General features: G+C 38.9%; 1 protein-coding gene across 2 annotated transcripts in view; it reads left to right on the top strand.

Annotated features, from left to right (window-relative positions):
* atp9b (ATPase phospholipid transporting 9B) overlaps nucleotides 1-27,086 on the top strand; it is a 344,153-nt gene that overhangs the window by 141,249 nt on the left and 175,818 nt on the right. For both annotated transcript variants that reach the window (XM_072570843.1, XM_072570844.1), the window contains exon 8: nucleotides 6,797-6,891. In XM_072570843.1, the coding sequence (XP_072426944.1) occupies nucleotides 6,797-6,891 (95 nt within the window). The remainder of the gene's footprint in view (nucleotides 1-6,796; nucleotides 6,892-27,086) is intronic.

Below are 27,086 nucleotides of genomic sequence, written 5' to 3'. Positions count from 1 at the left end.
AGCGAAGGTCATTGAAACAACTGAACAGTCTTGTTCCTGGGACACTAGCCTGAGAAATGGCCTGGACCTGAAATGATTGATTTCCATCAGCCACAATCTTCCTTTGTGCCAGGTATGATTCCACCTGGAAGACACAAAAATGGCTATGGTTTTTGGAAGTCAGTCCTTGGAGCAATGAAATTTACTTTTTTATCACTGTGTTCCTTTTGCTAAAATATTTCATTTCTCACTTCTCCACATTGAACTATCAATGCCATTTTGAATTTCTACGCTGTCCTCAGTCGACAGTACTTCCAGAATTTGAATCATCTGCATTGAAATTGTTCCCCGTACTCCAAGATGTCGATCATTAACTACATCAGGAAAAGCAAGAGTCAGAATACTGTCCATGAGAATTTGACTGCAAGCCTTCCTTCAACCTGGGAAACCATCCATTTCTTATCCAATTTTCATATAATATTGCTCAGCCAATATTATATCCATGTCATTACCATCCCTTTTATTCTATGAGCACTAAGTTCGCTCACAGATCTGTGCAGTGTTTTTAAAACACATTTGTTTTTCTCCTATTTTGATACATATTGAAACACTTTCAGAGTTCTGCTTCCTGTAGATTTCTTCAATGTGTGAAACAACCAGTCTAGCCTGTTTATTCTACTCCACTGATCTCTGAATATATTTTGAGATTTGTGGTCATGATCAATGAGAAAAGGAACGGAAATATTTAAAATCAGTTGAATCCATAACAGTCCTCCTTCTCTCAATGAGAAGTACATTTTTTTTTATTTGCTTACCACACAGCTTTCTTATGTCCATGAAGCATTGTCATTACTCTACCACCCGGTGCCCACAATCTCTCAGTCAGACTGAATAGAAGAGAAAATGAAAGAAAAGAAACTGATCTACAAAAAAAAGTAGATAGACATCTGAGAAAAGAAGACAGCTTGTGACCTTTTTGATGCTGAACTGTATCTATTCAAGGGTATATGCTGTAATTTCTGCTCAACAGATGCCAATGAATCTGCTGTGTAATTCCAGTGTTTGTTTTTATGCTGAGCTGTAATTTTACTTCGAGATTTTGAGAATTATCCTTTTGTAATTGTGGCCAATATAACATATGCATCAACCAGGTCAGAAGGACTTCGTGTCGACATTTTTGTACATCGCTGTGCCAAAGAAACAAATTGTTCTTGTTTGAATGGAATATATTTGGACAAATAATGAACCGCGTGTCTCATGCATACATAGTCTACATGTGGCTGGGCTGAGAGATTGTTCATTCCAGCACATACTGGATGTTGAAAATTTCTGGGCATTTAAACATTTTCTTACGAGTACCTTACCAGTGTGTGTGACTCAGTGGGCTGGGCAAGTCATCTGCATGGCCAACACAAGACTCACCAAGTGGATGCTCTTCTCCAAGCTTGAAATGACAGGTGAGCCGAGGTGGACTGAGGAAGTGCCTGAGTGATATCAAAAGCCTCACTGGCAAAGTACAGCATTTCCACAGACACCAGGGCATCACTGGCCCAAGTCTGTCCAAAGTGGAGGAGGACCATCCAAAAATGCTTCGAGCACATCGACTTTCTATTGGGAAAAATCAGAAGCCAAGCAAAGACGACAAAAAAGAATATGCTGCCACACCAACACTCCATCCTGCCTTACATTGACCACCCTCTGCCTCCAGTGTAGCAGAGCCTGCGGAAGCTGCATCAGTCTGTACAGCCACCTACAGACTTGCTCTGAGAGTGGAAGAGGCTCATTCGTGTCTGAGAGGGGCTGCTGCTGACATCGTACAGAAGAGAAAATTTAAGGGATGGTTCCTACAATTTGGGAATTGTATTTCAGGTTGAGGCAGAAGTACCAATGCACATTCGTCATGACAATCTTGGGCATGATGTTCCTTTGTCGATTGTCACTTAAATATAAAGTTGACTCGAATGGAGCAGTGTGATGTCTGGGAAAAATGTGAATAGTTGGTTTGTCTAGTTCAGTGGTATTAATCATTTGTTTCCTAAGATATACTAATTTTGTTAGTATGTCATTAAGGATGAACTTGTGCAGCTATACCGTTGCAGTTAATCGGGTCGCAATGAAAGTGAAGGACTGAATTTTCTGATTTTCTTTTTTTTCCTTGGCTGTTTCATGGAGTTACATGGAGGGTTTCCCTTGTGCAGTTTTCTGCTGCTCACCCCATCAGTTCATTTATGCTGTATGGCCCTTTTCTTTCTTTCAACCAGCAGAAAATGCAGAAGTGCTGGTTGAAAAGCTTCAAAAGCTCAGTCAGAAATTGCCCTTCATACTCTGCCTCAATGCTTTTGTCAATGATATGTCCCTGAAAGGAAAGCCTGTACCCTGCTTCAGGTAAAGGAACCTGGACGAGGTGGTGGAGAGGACAGTTGTCGTCTTTTCTGTGGACCAGCAAAAAAGACCATGGCACCATGGAAGAGGAGCGACACAAAGACCCCCCCCCCCACCCAGAGCATCCTATTAGGACACTCCAGCCTGTACAAGCATGTTGTACTTGCATCTGTACATCCAAATAAATAAGCAATATGTTCCATCCACTGTGAATATGTTGATAGCTATTTTTCTTCCTTTTTGCGCAGTTGAGGTTTGGCTGAAGACTGCACACTATCCAAATCCTGTTCCTGCGAATGAACTCCAGGCTCCACATGTTAGTTAAGATCTCCCCTCACTTTACTTTGTGTAAGCTTTTTGTGTAGTTGTCACTATCATTCCATTCAGCTTCAGGCTTCCCATGTTCCACTCTACATTCCGTATCCCCAGGTTTCTGCACTGACCCTTTGGCTTGCCGCATTGATATGCCCACTATCGCTATTCAATGTCTGCCCATTGAAGCCAGGCTGGTAGTTACTTGTGGGGGGAAAAAAACAATTGCTTTCCCACAGCACCCAATGGCCTCCCATGTTCTATCATATGGTTGCCATGCAATATATTTTCCTTGCAGTCTGCTGGTGCATGCTTGTAGGTATGACACTGATGTAGCATGCTGATACGGTTATGTCTGCTGTCTTGGTTGTTCAGTGATTGGCAACTATGACGAACAACCTGGCCTTCTGTCTGTACTAAGAAGCAGTTCAAACTGGAGATGCTGTGAGCCTGCATGTTCTTAGTGGCATTGTGCTAAAAGACAAGGCAGAGATGCTATTTTTATCTGAAGCAGGCACAATGTGAGTGAACTAAGCACGCAAATTAAGAGCCCTAGTTGCATCCCGTGCAGGTGCATATGAGGAGTGTGTAATCCTGTGTGCAAAGTAAACCTGTAGGGACATTGTTGTGCAAGGCAAGAGCACTGACGTGTGTTATCAGTTAGTCCAACATTGGCCACGATGATACAGTGAGCCTGATATTTTGCTTCTCCGGAATTCCGCAGCAGCAAACCATCAGGCATGCATTGAGATATTGATAAATGGTGCTGAAGATGGAGGTTTGGAGAATCCAGTGGAGAGCTGAATCCATCAGGCACCTCTGACTTTTCAAATGTAGAATTGACACCATCTAGTTTATCACCAGTATGTGGGAGAATTACAAAGTGCTAGTAATGAGATGCAAATGCATGGAAATAATTGCTTGCTTGCTGGCGAGATTCTTATCTAGCCTAAAATCCTTTAAAGAGAAAGTTAGACTTCGTTTTCTGGATGTCAAGAATCAGACTTTCATTCACGTAACGTTCTCCCACATTTTTGTGCTGTTGCCTATGTCTCTTAAGAGCCGGGAAAATTCCATGGTATGTATTTTAAACACAGACATAGACATAGTGAAGAGAAGGATGTTGAACCATTTTCACGTCAATGAGAGAAGTGAATAATGTAGGGGGAAAATATAAAATGTAAAGAACTGCAGATGCTGGGAATTAGAAATAAGAACAGAAATTTCTGGAAAGACTCAGCAGATCTGGCAACATCTGTGGAGAAAAAAAAGTTAATCTTTTGGGTCCAGTGACGTCCCCCCCCGTCCCCCCCCCCTCCTCACCCTTCAGGATTAATGTAGGTGATGTTGTCTGTCAAACTATAACTTTTGCTGAATATATCACTCTGAAGTGACATGAATACAGGCCAGAAAAAGTGGCAAACATTGTAGGTAGAGAAATATCTTGCATTGTTCTTCCATTGAGTAATCTCCAGACACTGATATTTTCTTTCAGAAAAAAATTGAATTGCAGAACTGTTTATTGTCTACCTGTTTAGGTTTTGGCTGCATACTGGATTGTTGTTGGCTTTTTACCGAAGTAATAAGAGTTAATTTCCACACAATAAAAGAATGGGATGAAGCTGAAAATGTGTTGCTGGAAAAGCGCAGCAGGTCAGGCAGCATCCAAGGAGCAGGAGAATCGACGTTTCGGGCATGAGCCCTTCAGGAACCCTGAAGAAGGACTCTTGCCCGAAACGTCGATTCTCCTGCTCCTTGGACGCTGCCTGACCTGTGCTTTTCCAGCAACACATTTTCAGCTCTGATCTCCAGCATCCTCACTTTCTCCTAACTTCTGGATGAATGCTTGTTTTGTTCGTGTTCTCCTGTCACATTTGCCACTTGCTGCCAGAATCATTTGGTGGGTCTTTATTTTAGTGGTTGTATATGCTGTCAATTCCACTGATTGACAGATACTCTTTAACTAAGATCCTGAGCCATAGAATTAAGCTGTTTAGCTTATCGACCATGCTCCGCCATTTGATCATGGTTGATCTGTTTCTTGGCCTATTCTTCTGTCTTTCCACCGTAATCCTTGATCCCCTTGCCAATCAGGACCTATCTGTCTCTCTTTCAAATACACTCAATGGCTTGGTCTCCACAGCCCTCTGTAGAAATGAGTTCCACAGATTAGCCACTGTCTGGCTAAAGAAATTCCTTGTCTCGGTAACCTGAGGTGAATATCACTATGGTTCCTGTGTTAATCTGTGTTCTGCCAATAATCACCAGTAATGATAGGTAACCTGGCATAATTCCTGAGATGGTAATTCTGAAAATGAATCTTTGAAACGGCTGTCCTAAACTTCCAATCTCTTTCACCGTCCAGTTTTCTGTTTGGATAAAACCAATCTTAAGAATTTAAGCCATTTGGCTTTGACCATTTAGTTTGACAGCTTGTTCAAATGTAGGCTTGTCCTTTGGAAGAGAGTTTTTTGTATTATTGGAAACTAATGGTATTTCAAGTTTCTGTGGTGGCGATCTCATTTTGTCATTGTTAAAGGGGTACCAGGGACTTGTTTCAGTTACTTTCCATCAGTCGTTCCATGTTTTATAGAACCTGGACAGTATATATTTTTAAACCTCCTTTACTGGCTTGATGCTCATCACAAATCTTTGTGATGAAGGTTGTGACATTGACGGGTTTCTCATGCTGAATCATGCAGCACGTCTTGGATTGCTTCACTCTAATTTAGCTGTCTTTCTGCTACGTTTTGGTTTGGTCAACTAAAGACATCTGATTGCTATTGCATAGCTGATGGCAAAATTGCAGTTTGGAAAAAGGTATTCCCTTGCATCATACATGGAAGACGACTGTTTGATACCACCCATATTGGAGTGTCATATGTGACTGTTAAACCTGGACTTGCAAACTCCTATTCTTGTTTTAAAACAAATCGTTAAGGGTTGTATTTTCTTCAAAATTTGTGTTTTTTACTATTTGATCCCCAATCAGTGAAGCGCTTTGGTTGTATTTGCTCATTAGCATCTTGGCTCATGCTGTCATTCTCCCCAGAAATATCACTTCCTGTGGTTGTACATATTTTTAAATAATTCTGGCAATTGATACAAATGTGTACTGTTTTTTGGGTAATACTGTCTAGATTCCTCCTACCTGTTGAGAATAGATGTGGGTTTACAGACTTATTCATTTGACTGCTGTATTTACTGCATCAACCATTTATATTTGTGCTTTTGTAGAATTTATATTTTTGCTCATATATACTACATAGGCAATAGGATATATATTTGATAAATTGTGCATCCTGGACCTGATCTGTCCTTCAAACTTTGTTTTTAACACTTTGTTTAACTTTGTTTTTGAATGAATCAGCTACAACTACCTCACAAGTTAATTCTTTATTCCATGGTCCAATGCCTGTTGCAAGCTGAGTTGTCCTATTATGCATTGGTTGTGAATTTGGACATAATTCTTCCATCCTACTTTGAGTGGTAAAGAAAGATGGCATGGTTTCAGTCTGGTATATATTCCCAATTCTCCTTCCAACCACCAAAAATGTGTTCTGTTCTCCATTATTGTATTTAAAAGCATGCAAGGCCTCATCAGTCTTTGATGTTGAAACATTTTCTCCACAATTGCTTCAGAGGAATGCTGGGCCCCTAGTGATCTGAAAAGTAGTTTGGGTGGTAATGAAGTTGTGTTTTTGAATATATGTTAACCTATCAAGAAAAAAATACGTCTAAGTTCCTTTCATACATGCAAAATTGCATAACATGTACCCAGTCATACAGGATGCATGGGAGTTTTGCCAAATGCATTTTGGAGAAAGTAACAACAAAATGAAGTTGGGAAGATTCTACCTCAAGTCATAATACAGCCAACATAAAATCTGTAATGAATAGATAACGTCACTCTATCTATTTTTGGTGGAAAAATTGGTAGAAATGAAATGTAAGTGAGATATCAGAAAGCTCTGGCACTCCTAAAACAGTGGATTGTTATCATAAGGATGAATAAAGTTGCATTTTGTTCTCATTTAATGACTGTAGTGTGAGAAATTGAGTAAAAAAAAATTGTCATTAATAGATGATCAAAATGTCTAAGCTAACATGTTTGTTTTTCAAGGTGCATGTTTTATCCGTACGGATCAACTGGATGGTGAAACAGATTGGAAGCTCAGGGTAGCTGTTTGCTGTACACAGAGGTTGCCAGCTTTGGGTGTAAGTACAATACTTGCATTACTTGCTTCCTGTTTGGGCAACATACTTTTATGGTAGTACCTTTGACAAATGACCTTTTTGGTGCCATTAGTTTTTTTTTAAAAAGGAATCTGCAGTTCTATTCCAACCTGCTTAACTGCACTCTGGCTGTTATGTAAATCTGTAAATGTTCTATGCAATTTTATACTTCCTGAAATAAAGTTCTGTAAGATTTGAAGAACAGTTATGGAATGCATAGTGCTTGCAATGCCATTTGTATTCTGGATGGAATGGATTAATAGAGTGAAAAACAGTGGTGTCTCATTGGTGTTAAAGTATACATGGTTGACCTCTCCAGAGGCTAGCTGACATTTCGATCCATTGCTGAGGGATAGTTTCAGTTTTGAACATTCCAGAGTCTGAGAGGAGTTTGTTGAACTTTGTTGTCTCGAGGACAGCCCACTATACATTTAGACAAAACAATATCATTGTGTCGCACAAACGGAAATTGCTGGAAAATCTTAGCAAGTCTGGCTGCATCTGTGGAGAGAAATTAGGGTTAATGTTTCAGGTCCCTTCATCCGAACTAATGGTAGCTAGGGAAAGAATGGTTTTTATACAGAATGTAGGGTAGAGGAAAGGGTAAACGATAAGTTTAGAGCCAAAAGGGGGTGAGAAACAGTTGGACAGCCAAGTGAGTGGTGAAAAGTCTTGGAACAATGAATAGCTATTAGGGGCTATTAGTAACTTACAGTGGGTGGTTTGGGTTAGCAGTCCTTGTGATGCCAAGACCTGGTGTGTGGGGATAGTGCTGAAGCCCTAAAATTATTGAACTCAATATTAAGTACAGAAGATTGCAGAGTTCCCAAGTGGAAACTAAGGAGCACTGTAGTAAGCCTGAGACAGAGATGTTCGCTAGAGGATGTGGTGGTGTGTTGATGTGGCAAGCAACGGGAAGCTTAGGGTGTTTTTTTTTGCAGACAGAGCATAGGTGGTCTGCAAAGCAGTCACCTAGTCTGCGCTTCTCTCATGTAAAGCAGACACATGACCAGCGAATATAGTAGACTGTAGACAATATCATTGTGTCCTTGTTTACAGTAGTTCTGAGAAGCAATTAGTTTATATACTGGCAACAAGATTACCAGTGGAACACCACTGCCAAACGCTCTACTCCTTATGAATCAACCTCAAGTTCCAGTCTAACAGGTAGTTTGAGTTAATGGAAGCTTTTATAACTTTATTTAATAGCTAGTAGAATGAGGTTACATATTTCATTTACTTTTTGATTTAATGTGAATAAATGTTTCTTGGCTAAAGGAAGGATGGAACTCTACTTGAGCATTTACAAGACAGCATAAAATCCTGAGGGTAACAGATAATGTTGGGGTCAAACGTTTTATTTGAACGTAGAGATTGGTGGATCTAGTAGGGACGGAGTTGGTGATCAAAAATGTATTACTTGAACTAAGCGAGCCAGCTGATGTGTAGCCTGAATGCAGACATAAATTTGGTATTCACAATCTAGAGTCTATCTTTTGCAAAACACATATGGTTAACTGATTAAAATCATGCATTTAAAGCATTTTATAGTCCAGCTGTTTGAAATTCCAGTTAATATGTGCTTTACAATCTGCACTGATAAAGAGCAATTTGTCCTTCATTATGTTATCCAAAACTGCATAATGATGCAAACAAATCTGAAAGGGTAAATTCTTACTGTATTTGGTAACCAATAAGACTGGTAATTGCATATATTTCAAACAATTAATTATGGTTTACACAATGCAAACAACTTGTGATTATGCAAGTGCCAGTTTGGTTAACCTTCTGACCATATTCAAAAATGAAATAGAAATTAAAATCATGAACAACCATCAGGTTGCATATTTCATTCCATGCTTGAGGCATGTAAATTATGTGGTGTTAAGTTTCTGCTTGTAAGTAACTTGAAGTTGTATAAGCCATTATAGCCACAATGTGCCCAGTTATCTGGTCTCCAGCATTTGATCAGTATTTCTGCAGTTAAAAAAAGTATAAAATGAAGTTGTGAAGATTGAGTAGGATAACCAAAAAATAAATCAGAAACATGTAGCATTTTTAGCGGTGCTAAATCAAATATGCCAGATTGAACTTGATTATTATGATGGACTAACCCATCTTAATTGCACATTAAGAATTTGTCATCTTGTTGCATACTGTTAATGTGGACATTTTCCAAATGTGATATTTCATTTTAAAAATTCAATCTATTGCCTTTTTGATAGAACCCAATTGTAGACATGCACTATTTTATCAGATTTCAAAATGAACTGCTCTTCATGTCTTCTCAGGCTTCAATTTGCTTTTCTTTTTGCTCTGACTGACCTTGCTATGACAAACTAGGCTTGAATGGGATTTTGCTGTAATGTGATGGTGCTTTTCCATTGAAAGTATTGTTTGATTAGAAATGTTGTTTTAAACCTGTATGCTAATTCTTAATATGCACAAAACTGGGCAAAGTTAACCTTTTATAATTTGCAGTTAACTTAAAAATTTACTTTAAACTGTGCAGTATAGTCAGAAGATTATATCTGTGTTGAAGAGGACTATTTAATGCAGAGGAAGTGCTAAAATATGCATGAGCACTCTTGGTAATTCGTTTCAAGCAGATGCTTTGAGACAGACATGTTCCTTGTTGGGACTGGGTTCTTTTTTTAAAATTCACTTGTAGAATGTGGGTATCGCTGACTGGCCAGCATTTTTTATTTCTTGTCCCTAGGTGGTGAGTTTCCTTCTTGATTCTCTGCAGTCTGTATGGTGTAGGTTGACCTGGGGAAGGAATTCCAGGATTTTGACATGGTGACGGTGAAGGAATAGTGGTAGATGTCTAAATCAAGATGTTGAGTGGTTGGAGGGGACCACGCAGGTGATGGTGTTCCATCAGTATCTGCTGCCATTGTCGTTCTCATTGGAAGTGGTCATGGGTTCAGAAGATGCACTCTTAAGGATCTTTGCAGTGATTTTCTGCAATGGTTTTGGAGCTTGTGTCTTATTGTTAGGTCATTGTTAGATTGTCTCTTATTCGAGATGGTCATTGCCTGGCAATTGTGTGGTATGAATGTTATTTGTCACTTGTCCAGATCTTGTTGCATTTGAACATGGATTGTTTCAGTATCTGAGGAGTCATGAATGGTGCTGAACACTCTGCAATCATTGGGTGAACATTCCAGGTCTGACCTTTCGATGGAGGGAAGATCATTGAAGAAATGAAGACAGTTGAGCTGAGGACACCATCCTGAGCAATTTGTGCAGAGATGTCCTGGTGCTGAGGTGACTGACCTCCAATAACCACATTTATCTTAATCAAATACAGTCTCGATGGTCAAGGCCTGTTACTCTCACTTCACCTCTGGAATTCAGCTATTTTTTTCCATATTTGAACTATGGTTGTAATCTGTAATAAAGTCAGGAGCTGAATAGCCCTGATAAAACTTAAATTGGGCATCACTGAGCAGGTCATTCTTGAGTGAGTACTGCTTGGAAATATGGTTGATGACATCTTCAATCACTTTACTGATGTTCAAGAGTAAAATGGTAAGGTGGTAATTGGTCAGGTTGGATTTGTCCTGCTTTTTGTGTATATGACACACCTGCGTAGTTGTCCACATTGGATCGATGCCAGTGTTGTAACTGTACTGGAAAAACTTGTGTCCAGGTCTGGTCACCGTGTTATAGGAAGGATGTTATTAAGCTGGAGATGGTGCTGAAGAGATTCCCTAGGCTGTTATCTGGAGTGGAAGGTTTGAGTTCTAAGGAGAGGTTGGAACTTTTTTCACTGAGCATAAGACATTGATGGGTGAGAGGTTTATAAAATAATGAGTGGTATAGACAAGATGAATTGCCCTAGGTTGGGGGATTATGAAACTAGGTAGCATACTTTAAAGGTGGGATGAGACAAATTTTAAAACGACATGAGGGGCAATTTAAAAACAATATGGATTGTACATGGAATGAAATTCCAGAGGAAGTGGTGGTTGTGAATATAGTTTGATTATTTTAAAGAAATTTAAATAAGTACATCAATAAGAAATGTTTGGAGGGATATGGGCCAAGTGCAAGTAGGTGGGGCTAGTTTAGTTTGGGATTATGGTCGGCATGGACGAGTTGGACCGAAGAGTCTGTTTCCAGGCTGCATGACACTCTGGCTCAGTTCCATCAGTGTGCGCTGCAGGAATTCACCAAGGCTCCTGAGACAGCACCTTCCAAATTCACGACCACTTCCACTGAGAAGGACAAGGACAGCAGATGCATGGGCACACAACTACCTGCAAGTTCCTCTCCAAGCCACTCGTTATACTGACTTGGAAGTACATTGCATTTCCTTCAACGTGAACTGGTCAAAATCCTGGGGCTCCCTCCCTATTGACATTTTAGGTCTATTTTCACCAAATGGACTGCAATGATTTAAGAATGCAGTTCAGCAGCCTCTCTAGGACAATTAGGGAAGGGTGGTAAATATTCGCCCAACCAGTGAGGCTGTCTTCCCATGAACGAATAAAAAAAGTTAAGATCGTGAGCGTTTCATCATCCATGCACTTTAAAGAAAAAGTTTGTCACAAAGCTTTACTGAAGAGTGTGTTGTGATCAAAATCATTGTTGAAATGTTTCAAACTGATCATAGATCTATGGTTATGAATTAGCAGCAGAAAATAGGCTAGTTTGCACTTTGAACCTGTCATCACTCCGTATTCTGCATTTAAAAATAATTTCAATTTTCCTTGAATTTCTGCTGTTAAAATATAGAACTTATCCTGCCACCTCATTCAGCATTGATACTAAGAGAAAAATGTGTTAACTGTAGAGAAAACATGACAAAATCATATTAATAATCTCATCTTCCTCACCCATATCTTTATTTTACTTTCTGAAAATGAGTCAAATGTAATTCATACTTCCTGGTTTAGAAATTGCATGACTCCTTGAGGAATATTCAGTCTGATTTAAAGAGCTTCATTGCTTGGTCTGTTTATACCAGAGATCCACCTGTCAAGGGTGCTGTGCTGAATCAGATGACAGCAAGTCTGGTCAAAAGCCAATGAAAACTCTTATGGGCAGCTGTAAAGCTAATGTATGAGCAGCATTGTTCCTTTGCTGGGTGCAAAATCCAGTGCATTAAAGCCTGACATTTCAGAAATTCTACCTGAAAGCCACTACTTTTGGAATTACAACATATTAGTTGATTTGCAGGAAATGGCATTTTTAATTAAGTAAATTATATTGAGTAACACAAAACTTCACATTTGTCATTGAAATTCTAAAATCGGTACACCAGCTGCTTTTTGTTTCTAAAGTCCATATGTTAGTGCCACTTCACTTGAGATATTTAGTTTCTCACTTGACATGTAGCTTCGTTTTCAAAAAAAAAAACCTCAAGCGGTTTTGGAGCCATTGCTTTCTTAATCTTCCTCCCCTCCTCTGGGAAAAATGCATCTTTTTTTTACTTAGCTGGTCTTACATACCAGTGCAACAGTAAGACAGTTGGCAGAAGATGCTAAGAACCACATCACTTAATCGCATTCATGTCCCCTCTCCGTGCTGGTAGTTGTACATTTTCTGCCAGTACTTGCTTCGCACAACTCTGATCAGGAGCTAAGATTATTCCCAGTTTGAAATATCTGCAAAATCATCATAGAGCTCTGCTCAAGATAAATGGGTTGATCTTTTATGAGAGTCCTAACATTTAACACACAACTTGATGTAATTATAGTTGCTATTGCTTTACTACTTTGAGTTAATCAGAAGTACAGATTTGTATAGTTTCCACTTCTCACTATTTCTACTGAATAAATTTCTGATTAAAAAAGATTGCTGTCTGGTTTTATATGTAGGTGATGCGGCATTTTTACAATTTTTTTATGTCGGGCATGTCACTTTGACATTACTTGTATACATGTTTTTACATGTTTGCTACAATTTGAATGTTGTAGTGCCCAATAAAAATATCTGGCATCATTGGCATTTAATGGAAGCCAGAATTATTCAGTGTTTTACTGTTCTTCACTTCCTGTCATCCTAACAACATTCATAACAGTGCAAACATTTGTATGTTTGCGTAATGTCTGTATTAATGTGCACCACTGGGGCTTTCACACTGAATTATTATGGCAAAAGTAATGGACCAATTGATTAGTAAAGCATGCGATTTGTTTGGCTGTTTTCAGGATAGGATATCTTGTCCTGAAATCTATTATGTGAATGATGTACCACAGAATTTGGATAGCAACTTTATAACTTGGCATTTGATCTGTAATACTGAATTAATTTATCATTCAACAGTCTTTATAAAAGTATGTTTTAATGCACTATATGAAAAATGTTCATTGAATATATTGGAAAGATTTTTGTATTTATTAAAAAAAAACTTTTGCACTTTGTGCTGCTCTTTTAGGTGTCTATTATCTTGTCATTTAGTTGTAATGAATGAAATGTTTTCTTAGAATTGTGGGACATAGGCATTTGCCTGCTAATTTATTAGGAAAGGAAAGATACTTTAATTGGTTGGTTTCTGAATTGCTGGAATTTTTCACTCATTAGAACTATATCATCAATGCGTTTAATACCAAAAGATAAATTTTATCTTTCAGAAGCTCCATCGTGAGTTTCCAGGTCAGCTTGCCAGGAGTAGCAACTGAAAAATGGAGTTATGTTCTGTGGTTAAGAATTAAAATGTTTGTTAGAGTGCAAAGCACATCTATATGACCAGAAATTCAACTGGACTCATTACATAAACACTAACTTCGACAGCAGGTGAGAGGCTAGGGGTACTACAGCAATTAACACAGCTTATGACTCCCCAGAATCTGTCCAAGTCAGAAGTGTGATGGAATACTCTCCATTTGCCTGGATAGGTGCAGCTCCAGCAACACAAGAAATTGACACTATCCAGGACAAAGTAGCCCCCTTGATTGGCACCACATCTCCAAGCATCCACTATCCATTACTGACGCTTCATAGCAGCAGTGTGTGCTATGTACAAGTTGCACTACAGAAATTCACCAAAGATTCTTCTATCCTTCCAAACTCACTTCCCTCTAGAAGGGCAAGGGCAGTAGATGCACGGGAACGCCACCACTTGCAAGTTCCCCTTCAGGCAAATCACTATCCGGACCTTGAAATATAGCTGTTCCTTCACTGTCGTTGGGTCAAAATCCTGGAATTCCTCCCTAAGGGCATTGAGGGTCAACCATTTGCATTTGGACTGCAGTGGTTCAAGAAGGCATCTCAGCATCACCACCTCACTGGCAACTAGAACAGGCAATAAATGCTGGCCTGCCAGTGATGCCCATGTCTCAAGTGAATAAAATATTATTTTCGGGTAGATGTCCAAAGCAGCAGATTTGGGCAGTATTCATAGAAGCTGTGGTGTGATAATAATATGATGTATCAATGTTTTTCAAATAGAAATTGCCATTATATCACTAACAAATCTTAAATAAAAACTAAAAAGTGAGCGTTGTCTAAGGGCAGATATGTAGCAATAGTTAGCCATTATATTATGCTTTAAACTCTAACTCTTTTTTTCATTTACATTTGAAAAAGCAAAATCTATCCATTTTAAAACTAACCCATTGTGACTGGTGATGTTAATTTGTATGGTTAGTGTTTCATATTTAGCTTATTAAGAGTACTGCTACTTAAATATTCTGCTTTGTAATATTATGAAGTTTTATACGTCAATAGAATGGAAGCAAGATGTGAATTCCCTTTTGAATCTCGGTGCAAGTGAAGCATAAACATGTTCATTCATGAGTTATCTGAATGCTTTCTGAATCCAGCTAATATGTACAGCTGTTGATAAATAGCCTTAATTTTGCTTGTTTCATCATGTATTTTAGAAAAAAAAAGTTTTAGATCAAATTTAAGTTAGTGGTGTTTGACAGTTGTTACATGAAGTTAAGACAGTGATGTAACTAGACGAATAGGAAAGTGAAATATTTGTAGTGGGATCAAGTTTATTGGGCAACTGATTTGTATTATTTTTGATTCCGTTTAAGGGAGCTGCTAAAGCTTTTGTTATACATTTTTAAAATTTGATCGTTTATTTCAGGTACTCAAACATTCTTAACTAGTTTATAAGATTTTACAGCACAAAAATATAATTTACAAATCTTGAATTTAATATATTAAAATTGTGAAAAACTAATAATTCCTATTTTGTTTAAAATCCCCGTTCAAGGTCCAGGAAGAAAGAATAAAATGTAACTAATTAATGAAACTTCTACACAAACTTTGCAATTCTTGTGCAAGTCTTCTGTGCAATCAGCTAAGATTGAGCTTTAATTAAATTTGTAACTCATACACTAAACATTTTGCATATGTTAGCTTTTTGGGAGTGCACCAGCAATACTAGTTATAAACGGAAATTATGAAGGCACTGTGTTTATGTGAACATGCAGTTTCATTGAATGCTAAGTTTCTAAATGGTGCATAAAATACTAAAAAGTTTGCCTTGTGGTATCACAATTAAATTGGAGCTGGTTAAGAAGAAAAGTCCGCATTTAATGTTATAATTAGTGCTAATTACAATTTACTAAATGGAATTATTGGTTTAAAACAAGTAAAATTTGCCTCATGTAACAAGTGTTTATTTGTTACGTTTAGAGTTATAGTTTTAGTTGGATTTGGATTGCATTTGATGAATTTACGTGTTGTCTTTGAACCCTTAGCTTAATGTTTTATAGGAATTCCTTAAACTCTAAGCCTCCCTTTACTGGGCTTGGATTCTGCTTTCAGTATTTATTTGTTAGCAATGCAATTTATTAATGTGCCGCAAAGTGTGACAAAAAAACTCCATAAATAGTTTGTGTTGTAGGTCTGGTGAATTGACAATTTCTTTTGTAGCTTCAGTCTGAAAGCTGCTTTATTTGGACTGAAAGAATATGGTTGAATACTGGAGATTTGATGTGGAGTGAGTCATGGTACCCCACTCTGATACAGGATGCTGTTAGATTATTCTTATTCAGAAGTATTTCGTCAACTACTTATGCATTTCATTGTTTATGAGGTTCCTGATGGTTAATATCAAAAAGTGTTTTTGTACACCCTGAGAGTCTGATAAGTTATTTAGTGGATTTTACTTTTTAAGAATTTAACATTAATAGGGATTTATTTTAGAAAAGGAATGAAACAGTCAGTCCCAGCTGAACCTGTGTACTATTGTAGACTCTGAGGGGAATTACTCATTTGCATAGTAAAATCTTTCAAATTGAAACAAATTATACTATTTATACCTCAAGATTAAGCAGTTTTGCTGTATTTCTGGAGTAAGTGTTTTAAATGCAGTGTTGCTTTTCTCATTATTTGAATGTTTGAGCAAAAAAAAAGTAGTTTCAACAAAAATCAGAGTTTAAATATTTAAATAAATGAAAAGCCATGTTTCCGGAGCAGCTTCTATAACTCTTCATTGAAATGATTTATGTATACGTAATGCCACCTACTGGGCTAATGTCAAAATCACATGAATGTGTGTATCGCAGGTAAGTTATGTGCCCCAAGTGCTGCAAGTTTATATAACACCATTGAAACATAGAAAAATGTGCAGCATAGAAAGAAGCCAATAAGCACACTTCTGCTGAAAAACATAACTGCCCATTGAAATCAAACTTTACAGTACCTGGTCTGTAACCTGTAAGGTTACAGCAATTCAGGTGCAGATCGGGATTTCTTTTGAATGAGGTGAGAGTTTTAGCAATCAATTCCAGACACCTACAACCCTGTGTGTGGGTGTGTTTGTATGTGGGTGGGGAATTGGGGGTGAGGGGTGAAAACTTTTCCTCCTCTTCCCTCTAACCTTTCTACAAATCATCATAAGCTTGTGCCCTGCTATTCATTAATGAACAGGTTACCTTGTTCGCACTATCTAAGCTACTCATGATTTAGTAGCCTTCAATCATATCACCCCCTCAGACTTCCGTGTCCTAAGAAAAACAACCCTAGCCTATTAAATTTATCTCCTAGCTGAAAATGTTCAAATCCCTGGCAGCACTCTTGCAAATTTCTTCTGTACTGTCTCCAGAGCTATTAAGACCTTCCTGCAAAGTAGTGGCCAAAGCAACGTAGACAACTCCAGCTGTGGTCTAATCAGTTTTTCTTACATAATTCTCACGTTATATTCCTGCTTTTGTGGTCAGTACCTCATCTAATGATGGATAGAGTCCCATATGCCGCCTTTACTACCTTATCTATCTGCCTTGTCAACATGAGGATGCTGTAGACTTGCGCTTTAAGGTTTCCTTCTTTATCTCCCCACTCATTGCCCTCTTACTTATAATGCGTTTCTTTGCTTTATTTATCCTTCCCAAATGCATGATCTTGTGATTCTCTGGCATGAATTCTATTTGTCAAATTTCCACATACTCAGCCAAACCTTTGATATCATCCTACAATCAATAGCCATCCTCTTCACCAACAACTACGTGACCAATGTTAGTGTTATCTGCAAATTTCCCAAACATGCCTCCCACTTTAATGTGAAAATCATTAATTTTTGCCACAAATAGCAATAGAGACAAAACTGAGCTCAGTGGAACACCACTGGATACTACAACCATCACCAACCATTACTCATTGTTTCCTATCATTGAACCAATTTCAAGTCCAACTGGTTCAGGTTTCCCTGTATCCCATCTGACCGTCTGCCATGTGGGAGGTAGTGTTGTAGTGGTAATGTCAGTGGACCATCATCAAGAACCCAGTGTCTAACACGATGTGACATTGGGTTCAACATGGGAGATGGTGAAATTTGAATTTGATTTTTAAAAATCTATAATTGAAAGATAATTTAATGGTGACCATATATTTGACTGTTTCATTCCTTTCTAAAATAAATGGAATACAGATTAGCAATCTCAATAGTAGACTCTGTACTCTTGCACTGCCTGCCTCTTTGTCATCCCCCATTATCTCGCTGCCTAAGCATTTCTAACCTGTGGGGTGACCACCTCCCAAAGTGTACGAACCACGTAGCCACCTGCTGCTCAAGTTCCAAAACCTAGAGGTGAAATCTGTGCAGCTAGTAAGACCTGTAAATGTATTTTTCTGGGACACATCCATGACTTCACTCAAGCTGCAGAGCATACACTCCACATGACCAAACTGACTTTTTATCCTAAAACTTTCAAATTTATTTTGTACAGTTTAAAATCGAAAAATCACCAATTGGCTTCTTCCCCGTACTGAAGTAAGAGCCTCTTAAAAGAGGATGAAAATGGTAGATGAAGAAAGGAGCCCCTTTCCCCCTGTCACTGCTCGCATTCATACTTATCAAACACCCGCTCCGCCCTCTTTGTAACTAAAATAGCATGTTTGTTTAAATGTTGACACAGTTGCATCGAAAGTATATTTTGCTTTTTTTGAAATCATGCGTTTGTGGTTCATATCTATTTGAGAATAGAAGATCAACTTTATTTTTGACAGAGTTCAAATGTACCAATAGCAAATCATATGAAGTTGCTAAAGCTTAAATTTGTGCCTCATGGAGAGGTTGCATACAAATACAAGTACGGATGACAGGTATAGTCATATATAGTATGGAAATTCAGTAATAGATACAAAACGATTCTATGCTTGTACCTGGCAATCATCTGATATTTTTTACACCTGATATCGTTGAGAATTTTTTGTCATCTGCCAAATATTGCAACGTTATCTGTTGTGACACTTAGAATATATAAACTTGTAAGCTTTTAGATCTTTTCTTGAAGAGGTAATAGCAATAAAGATGGATTTTGTTGTCTTCCCAAACCGCTTAATGTGATCAGACAATTAAAATTTCTGCAAGTCATTTAAGCTCACTGCTGTATGGGTGCTATAACATCTCAGTCAAGTTTCTTGTGATTTCTCCGTCATTTCTAGGGCAAGACATTTTTTGGCCACTTGCCCAATCTGGAACATTTTCTTTTTGAGCTCAGATGAGTTTATTTCATTTTTTTATCACTAACTTCTAATGATTAGGGATGATATCTTTTATAATGTAAGTAGTCCATAAAGTAATAAATAATGGTGTTCAAATTATTACTATTGAATGGAATAATATTATTTGTCATAAAGCTCATTATGAAGGACAACTTAAAACATCATATTCCTTTAAACAGTTACGAGAAATAGTACTTAGACATGATTTACAGAAACTTTATTTCATATTCATGTTATGGTATAAGGATGAATTGAACTTAAATGTTATTGATAGTTGTAGATTAACTGTAATACTTGGCTAGTTTTTGTTCGTATTAATGTTGCGCTGTATAAAACACTTTTTTGGCCTCCAAGGATTACTCTGCTTCATCTTCCCTATCTTAGTGTATAAATTACGGTAAACAACAATTTACAACATTGTGTTGTACTGATGATCTAAGCAACTCTTAGCTCCACAGGCACCTGAAATCTTAATTGAAATAATGTCTAACAATTGTATTTGAATTTTCATATGGCTTTGAGCACCACTTGTTTCCAAATTGCAGAGATATTTTCTATATTGACAGACAAACTTGTTCTGAAATATTAACAATTTTATAATTGGGTACTATTGTTTTTATTGATTGTTCAGTTGAAATGGAAAAGGGTGAAACAAGCCTACTCAGCTAAGTATTAAAATTTAAAAGATAAGGTTCCCTTTGGTCCTTTGTCAAGCGGAACAGTGAGTATCAGTATAGCAATGATCATGGGGGCCACATAGCTCAGACTGATATTGTCTTCATGTTCAAGGTTTGTGTAAAGATTTGTAGGAGAAAGTGAGGACTGCAGTTGCTGGAGATCAGAGCTGAAAAATGTGTTGCTGGAAAAGCGCAGCAGGTCAGGCAGCATCAAAGGAGCAGGAGAATCGACGTTTCGGCCATGAGCCCTTCTTCAGGAATGAGGAAGGTGTGCCAAGCAGGCGAAGATAAAAGGTAGGGAGGAGGGACTTGGAGGAGGGGCGTTGGGAATGCGATAGGTGGAAGGAGGTTAAGGTGAGGGTGATTATGTTGGGGGCAGAGAGGTCGGGAAGAAGATTGCAGGTTGGGACTGAGATAAGGTGAGGGGAGGGGAAATGAGGAAGGTGGAGAAATCTGCATTCATCCCTTGTGGTTGGAGGGTTCCTAAGCAGAAGATGAGGCGCTCTTCCTCCAGGCATCGTGTTGCCATGGTCTGGTGATAGAGGAGGCCAAGGACCTGCATGTCCTTGGTGGAGTGGGAGGGGGAGTTAGTGTTCCACCACTGGGTGGTTGGGTTGGTTGGTTGGTGCGGGTGTCCCAGAGGTTTTCTCTGAAACGTTCCGCAAGTAGGCGGCCTGTCTCCCCAATGTATAGGAGGCCACATCGGGTGCAGTGGATGCAGTAAATGATGTGTGTGGAGGTGCAGGTGAATTTGTGATGGATATGGAAGGATCCCTTGGGGCCTTGGAGGGAAGTGAGGGGGGGAGGTGTGGGCACAAGTTTTGCATTTCTTGTGGTTGCAGGGGAAGATGCTGGGAGTGGAGCTTTGGTTGGTGGGGGATGTGGACCTGACGAGGGAGTCGCGGAGGGAGTGGTCTTTCAAGAACACTGATAGGGGAGGGGAGGGAAATATATCCTTGGTGGTGGGGTCTGTTTGGAGGTGGTGGAAATGACGAAGGATGATACGATGTATCTGGAGGTTGGTGGAGTGGTAGGTGAGGACCAATGGGGTTCTGTCCTGGTGGCGATTGGAGGGGTTGGGTTCAAGGGCGGAGGAGCGGGAAGTGGAGGAGATGCGGTGGAGAGCATCGGCGACCACGTCGGAGGGAAAATTGCAGTCTTTAAAGGAGGAGGCTATTTGGGTTGTTCGGTAGTGGAATTGGTCCTCCTGGGAGCAGATGTGGTGGAGGCGAAGGAATTGGGATTATGGGATGGTGTTTTTACAGGGGGCAGGGTGGGAGGTGTAATCTAGGTAGCTGTGGGAGTCAGTTGGTTTATAATAAACATCTGTGTTGAGTCAGTCGTCCGAGATAGAAATGGAGAGGTCTAGGAAGGGGAGGGAGGAGTCTGAGATGGTCCAGGTAAATTTGAGGTCGGGGTGGAAGGTGTTGGTAAAGTGGATGAACTGTTCAATCTCCTCATGGGAGCACAAGGTAGCACCGATACAGTCATCGATGTAGCGGAGGAAAAGGTGGGGGGTGGTGCCAGTGTAGCTGCGGAAGATGGACTGTTCTACATAATCGACAAAGAGGCAGGCATAGCTCAGATTTGTAGTCCCTCCTCCTCCCTCCATATTAGGAGGGATGAACCAAACTTTGATATAAGGTGTGGGATTTGTAGAGTTGGAGGAGATGAAGGTGGGGGATATATGGGGGCCATGAGGTGATTGAGAGTGAGTGAATTTTACATTGGTCGTCTGGAAGCACTAAAGGCATATTTTACACTTCAGAGTTTGTGATTAACTGAAACTCTCACTCGATCAAAGGTCAGCCAGGAGAACCGGTTAATGCTGACATCTGATATTAATAAAAGGTGTGGATGAAGATTAGCGTGGCAGTTGGGCTAAGGCGATCACAATGATGAGTGATAAGGTCTTTGTGTATTTGGGAGCTCAATCCATACATTCACATTCAGAAACATTTTAATAATCCTTAGATTAATGTAGTTAGATTCAGTGCCAAGAACATTTGTCTATGAGTGCATCTCTCTTAAGCAATCAAGCTTTTTCAAGAGCTTTATCATTCCTTAAAATTCTTTTTGACAGCTTGTCATGAGACAGCATTTTCTTAACTCCCATTTTTCTTTCTCCTGTTATGAAGGTAGGGACTCCTATTCGGCTGCTATGACAGTGGCCACAGGTAGCCTTCAATTTTCTTGATTGTGAAAATTCTTCACAGATAAACGTAAAAGGGGAATACTGCCAGTTTTTATTTCCAGTGGCTGGTATCACAGCTGATCCAGATTATAGATGAACCTACACATATATGCTTTATTTTTATACACCAGGATTATGTTTTCCAGTTTGCTGGTTAGTGTTCACCAGAAACATAACTAAGTTATTTCTGTGCAAGTTATATGCTGAACGTTCTGATGGTGGCACTTGTGTGAGGTCCTTGTGTAAGGTCTTTGTATATTGGATGACGATATGAATATCCGTTTATTATTTTGCCCGCCATATTTTAAGACAATCAGTTCATAAAAATATGCTTAAAATGTGATACTTCACCTTGCTCTTTTACCTTCTCCAGCTGTGATGAATTCAACTGGCAATTATACAATAGAGAATTGTTGTGTTTTTTCCCTCAACTTGGGAGGCCAGTTGGCACATCTCTATTATCCTGATAGAGAGCAACTCTCAGACACAAAACCAAACCTGGAATATTCTGTTCTGTATGCTTTGTGCTATACCAGATAAATCCAGACCCACTAAGTCAGCAAGAGAGCTTTGATATGCCGCCTTGTCCAAGTCTGTATTGGCAATCATGTTTGAGACACATTGAGTGTGGCATAGCAACTAGCAGAGTAAATAAACAACCCGAATGGTAATCCTTGCACTGTATTATGACCAAAATTGGAAGAGTGTACTGTCTTTCTCTGGTTCCACTATTCCACTGATCTGATATGAATTTAAACATTTTACCCAATTTATTAGAAGGCCAAGTAGTACTTTATCCATGTTGGTTTCAGCAGACAAAAAACAATCCGTGAACTAAGTTTCTTTGAATAACAAAATAGGTAACTCTTTGTAAATCAGCAAATATGACAGCTGATTATTTAATATTTCAAAAGTTAAATATGAACCTTTTTAAACGTACATGTGTGTGCACACACCAGTTAAAGAAAAGTAAGGAATTTTATTCTGAGATCAACTTTCAAAAAAACTTGAGCAAATAATTGCACGTTCTTGAGGACGTATGAAATGTTCCAGCTAGTTTTTGATCTGGCATCCTGCTACATATAGACACACTCAGTTGTCACTGGGATCTTTTCAGAAGCAGATTATTCTAATGATGCGAAGAAATCTTCCAGAAGCTTACACGAATTGCTACAATGTTTTCCCAGTCTCCCACTGGACTCAAGCGCTTTCTCAAATAAGTTGGCAAGAATGAGGTGGGTAGCTTCTCTCTCAAGCTACGTTTCAACTGACTTTTTAAAAATAATATCTAAACAACTCAAAATGCCTGGCTGTCAGACCTGAGACTTCGCTGTTAGCAAGTGCAAACATCCATTGTTGACCAGGCTATTTGCATTGCTTAATTGTCTCTTCTAGAAAGTATTTTTGGGGGAAAAGGCTAAAATGACCTTCCAGTGAACTTTGTATAAAACCATGTCCAGTTGTCTCTTTAAGCTTTGAATAAAACAATTTTTCACTGTTTTAAATATTTGTCAAAAAAAGTCTTAACAATAAGTAGAATAATCTGAGGAATGCTGGTGCAAATGCAGTGGACACCTGGACAGTTTTCTTTATTGGTTTAGGGTGAAAAGAAGTTTAATTTGATTGAATTAATTATACTTTGAATTGTCATCTTTTTGCAGGAAGTACAGCCTACAACTGCTGTTAGAATTTGCACGGTAATAAACAGTTGAGACCTAACTTAGAAAATTATCATGCTTGGTATTAAGAATTCTTGGTATACTCTAACATAAAGTGCTCTCCTATTAATGTTGTTAGGCCAACTCTGATGCCACCTTCCATTGGGGTGGTGTGTAGAATTTGCCAACTGTGGTGTTTAGTGCACTTTCCTGTAAAATCAAATAAGTTAACGAGAACAAATAAAATTATATTTTTGTGAATTGCTTTAATCTCTTCCTTGTGCTTCTGGACGATTCTTTATTTTTAAAATGTCTATTTTGATTGAAGTAGGAGGAAGCTTGTGTTTTGCCTACTGAGCAATTCAAAGTGTCGTCATCAGTTTTGGTGTCTGATATTCTTTTTCTACTGTATTATTTAGCTGTTAGAGACTGCTGTTGTTTCCACACAAAGCTGGAATAATGGTCTGATTATCTCAATTGTAGGCGATAACAGATGGGAAAGAAGTGAAGATGGAGACATAGAACACCGCTTCTGTATTAGTATCATATGAATTATTTCTTGATCAGCTGATGAAAGCTTGCAGTGGACAGCAAAATTTGATGCATAGATGTTGTGAGAATGCTAGAAAAGAAATCAAATCACAAACACTTCAAGATGAAAACATTTTCTTCAACTTTAAGTTCAAAACTTTTTAAGCCAGTAATAATCTTTTTGTAAGGATCACTTGAAGCTTTTTCTCTGCTTGTGTACTTTGCCTTAAACTTGAAAATATGTGAACTGTGTTTTCCTTCTGTTTCTCCTTCTGTCACTGATCAAATCAACCTAATTGACCTCCTTCCTTTTCTACTGTACAAAATCCCACCATATCCTTAATTCAAATTATTCTTTCTGATTTTCCCTGATTGAAAAATAATGTAAAAATGCTTATAGAGATTTATAAAATCATGTGGGGCATATTTTTAAGGTAGGAGGAGAAAGATTTAAAAGGGACCTGAAAGGCAACTTTTTCACAGAGGGTGGTTTGTATGTTGATGTGGTCAATGCAGGTACAGTTACAACATTTAAAAAACACTTCGATAAGTACATGAATAGGAAAGGTTTAGAGGGATATGGGCCAAACGAATACAAATATGACTAGTTTAGTTTGGGAAACTTGGCATTGATGAGTTGGACTGAAGGGTCTGTTTCCATGCTATATGATTCTGTGGTGAATGCAGGTAGGTTAGAAGAAGAGCAATTCTAATGAACTAAATACCATTGTATAGCTTTCTATCAATTACATTTTAAAAGTAGTCTTTCATGCTTACTCATCTTTTGTCGTCATGCTGCATAATATTCTAGTCTACAGAATATTGTAATCTGGTCTATCATATAGTGGTTTTATTCTTTAGATCGCTAAGATTGACAGTAACTCAGAGCAAAGCAAACCAACATTTTAAAAATATACTATACTCATTGGAATTAAGACGAATGACAGGAATCTTATAGAAACATGTGAAATAATGGAGGGAATAGATAAGATGGAACTAGGGAGATTGTTTCCACTGACTGGTGAAACTAGAACTGGGGACATTGCCTCAAAATAAGTGGGAGCAAATTTAGAACTGAGTTAAGGAGAAACTTCTTCACCGAAAGAATTGTGAATTTGTGGAATTCTTGCTCAGTGAAGCAGTTGAGGCTAACTTGATGAATGTTTTTAAGATAGACAGATCTTTGAACAGCAAAGGAATTAAAGATTATGATGAGCAGGTGGGTAAGTGGAGTAAGTGACTCCAGAAAAAGATCAACCATGATCTCACTGAGCTCGACAGGCCAAATGGCCTACTCCTGTTTCTTGTGTTCTTGTTGAAGTGGATAGGGAGAATGAGGAGTGGAAGCAAAGTAAAATTTAATAAATTTATAATGGAGTAATTAAGAGAGCTGAAAGTGGATAAGTCCCCAGGATCTGATGGTCTATATCCCAGAATGTTGAAGGTAGTGGTTGTAGAGATCATTAATACATTTGTAATTATTTTACAAGATTTAGTAGATTCTAGAATGATTTCTGCAGATTAGAATGTAGCAAATGTCGCAGGGATCATTTCTCCTGGGCATCCTAGTTCATTCCACAATCACCTACAACCGCCCCCCCCGCCCCCCAAACTCCCACTTTGGAACCTTCCCACATAATTGCAGAAGGTGCATTACCCACTCCATCCAAGGGCTTGAACCGTCTTTTCGGGTGAGACAGCATTTGACCTGTACCTCTTCCAATCTCGTGTACTGCATCTGCTGCACCCAATGTGGCCTATTCTACATTGCAGAAGTCAAACACAGACTGGGTGACCACTTTGCAGAACCTCTCCAGTCTGTGCGCAAGCAGGACCTCAATCTTCCTGTAGCTGGTCACTTTAACACAGTGTCCTCTGTCCACATGTCTGTCCTCAGCATGCTTCAGTGTTCCAGTGAATCCCAGTGCAAACTGAAGGGTCAAGATCTCGTCTTCAGACTAGGCCCTTTTCAGCCTTCTGGACTTAATATAGAGTTCAATATCTTTAAACGGTGAACCATTTCTTCCCTTTTAGCTTATTATCATGTATTCCCCTCCTCTCGTCCCAGTTGCTGTCCTTTCAAGTCTAGTAGGAGACCCACCATTGTTCTGCCATTCTCACATTCAGACCACTTAAACTGAACTATCAGCATCTTTTCTCCACCAGCACCCTCCACTTACTGACCCCACACCCCCTGCTCCCAAACTATAACATAAATGCTGTCCGTTCCACACTTGACTTAAGCTCAAATGAAGAGCCATCCAGACTCAAAATGTTAGCTTGCTCTCTTTCCATGGATGATATCTGACTCACTATGATTGCCAACATTTGTTGTTTACAGTACACATTCCAGCATGTGCAATAATTTCTTCTGACAAGATGTCTCCCCTGGTTGAGGGGGAGGGTTTAGAATTAGGGGACCCAGTTTAAAACTTTGGTGGATCCCACTTTGATCTGAAATAAGGATAATATTTTTTCACTCAGTTATGAGCGATTGGAATTTGCCACCCCCAGAGCTCTGTAGAAACTCCGTCTTTTTTGAATACCTTTTAAGGTAGAGAATTTTAGATTTGTGGTTACCAATGGTATACCAGGTTTGTGCAATGGGTAGGGAAAAGGCAAAGGATGGGGGAACCTGATGTATGTGGAATAGTGAAGCAATTCCTGATGTTTTGAATGTTTTGTTGAACACTGTACTTTGATTTCATCTTCAGGGATTTTGCTTGAGAATTTTCAAAAATTGGATTTCACAAACTACAGTTTGGGGAGCATCCTTCACTTATCCTCGTCAGTGGCAGGGCAGGTGTCTGAGGTGTCAGTGGGGGAGCACTTTGGGGCCAGTGACCATTATTTTATTAGTTTTGAATTAGTGATGGAAAAGGATAGACCAGATCTAAAAGTTGAAGTTCTAAATTGGAGAAAGGCCAATTTTGATGGTATTAGGCAAGAACTTTCAAAAGCGCAGCAGGTCAGGCAGTATCCAAGGAGCAGGAGAATCGACGTTTTGGGCATAAGCCCTTCTTCAGGATTCCTGAAGATCTCCAGCATCTGCAGTTCTCACTTTCTCCACGAACTTTCAAAAGCTGATTGGGGGCAGCTGTTCGCAGGTAAAGGGACAGCTGGAAAATGGGAAGTCTTCAAAAATGAGCTAACGAGAGTCCAGAGACAGTATATTCCTGTTCGGGTGAAAGAAAGGCTGGTAGT

The sequence above is a fragment of the Chiloscyllium punctatum genome, chromosome 5, assembly GCF_047496795.1.
Source record: "Chiloscyllium punctatum isolate Juve2018m chromosome 5, sChiPun1.3, whole genome shotgun sequence".
NCBI classification, from domain to species: Eukaryota; Metazoa; Chordata; class Chondrichthyes; order Orectolobiformes; family Hemiscylliidae; genus Chiloscyllium; species Chiloscyllium punctatum.
Note: the sequence above shows the minus strand (reverse complement) of the source record. Positions and strands in the feature narration are given on the sequence as shown.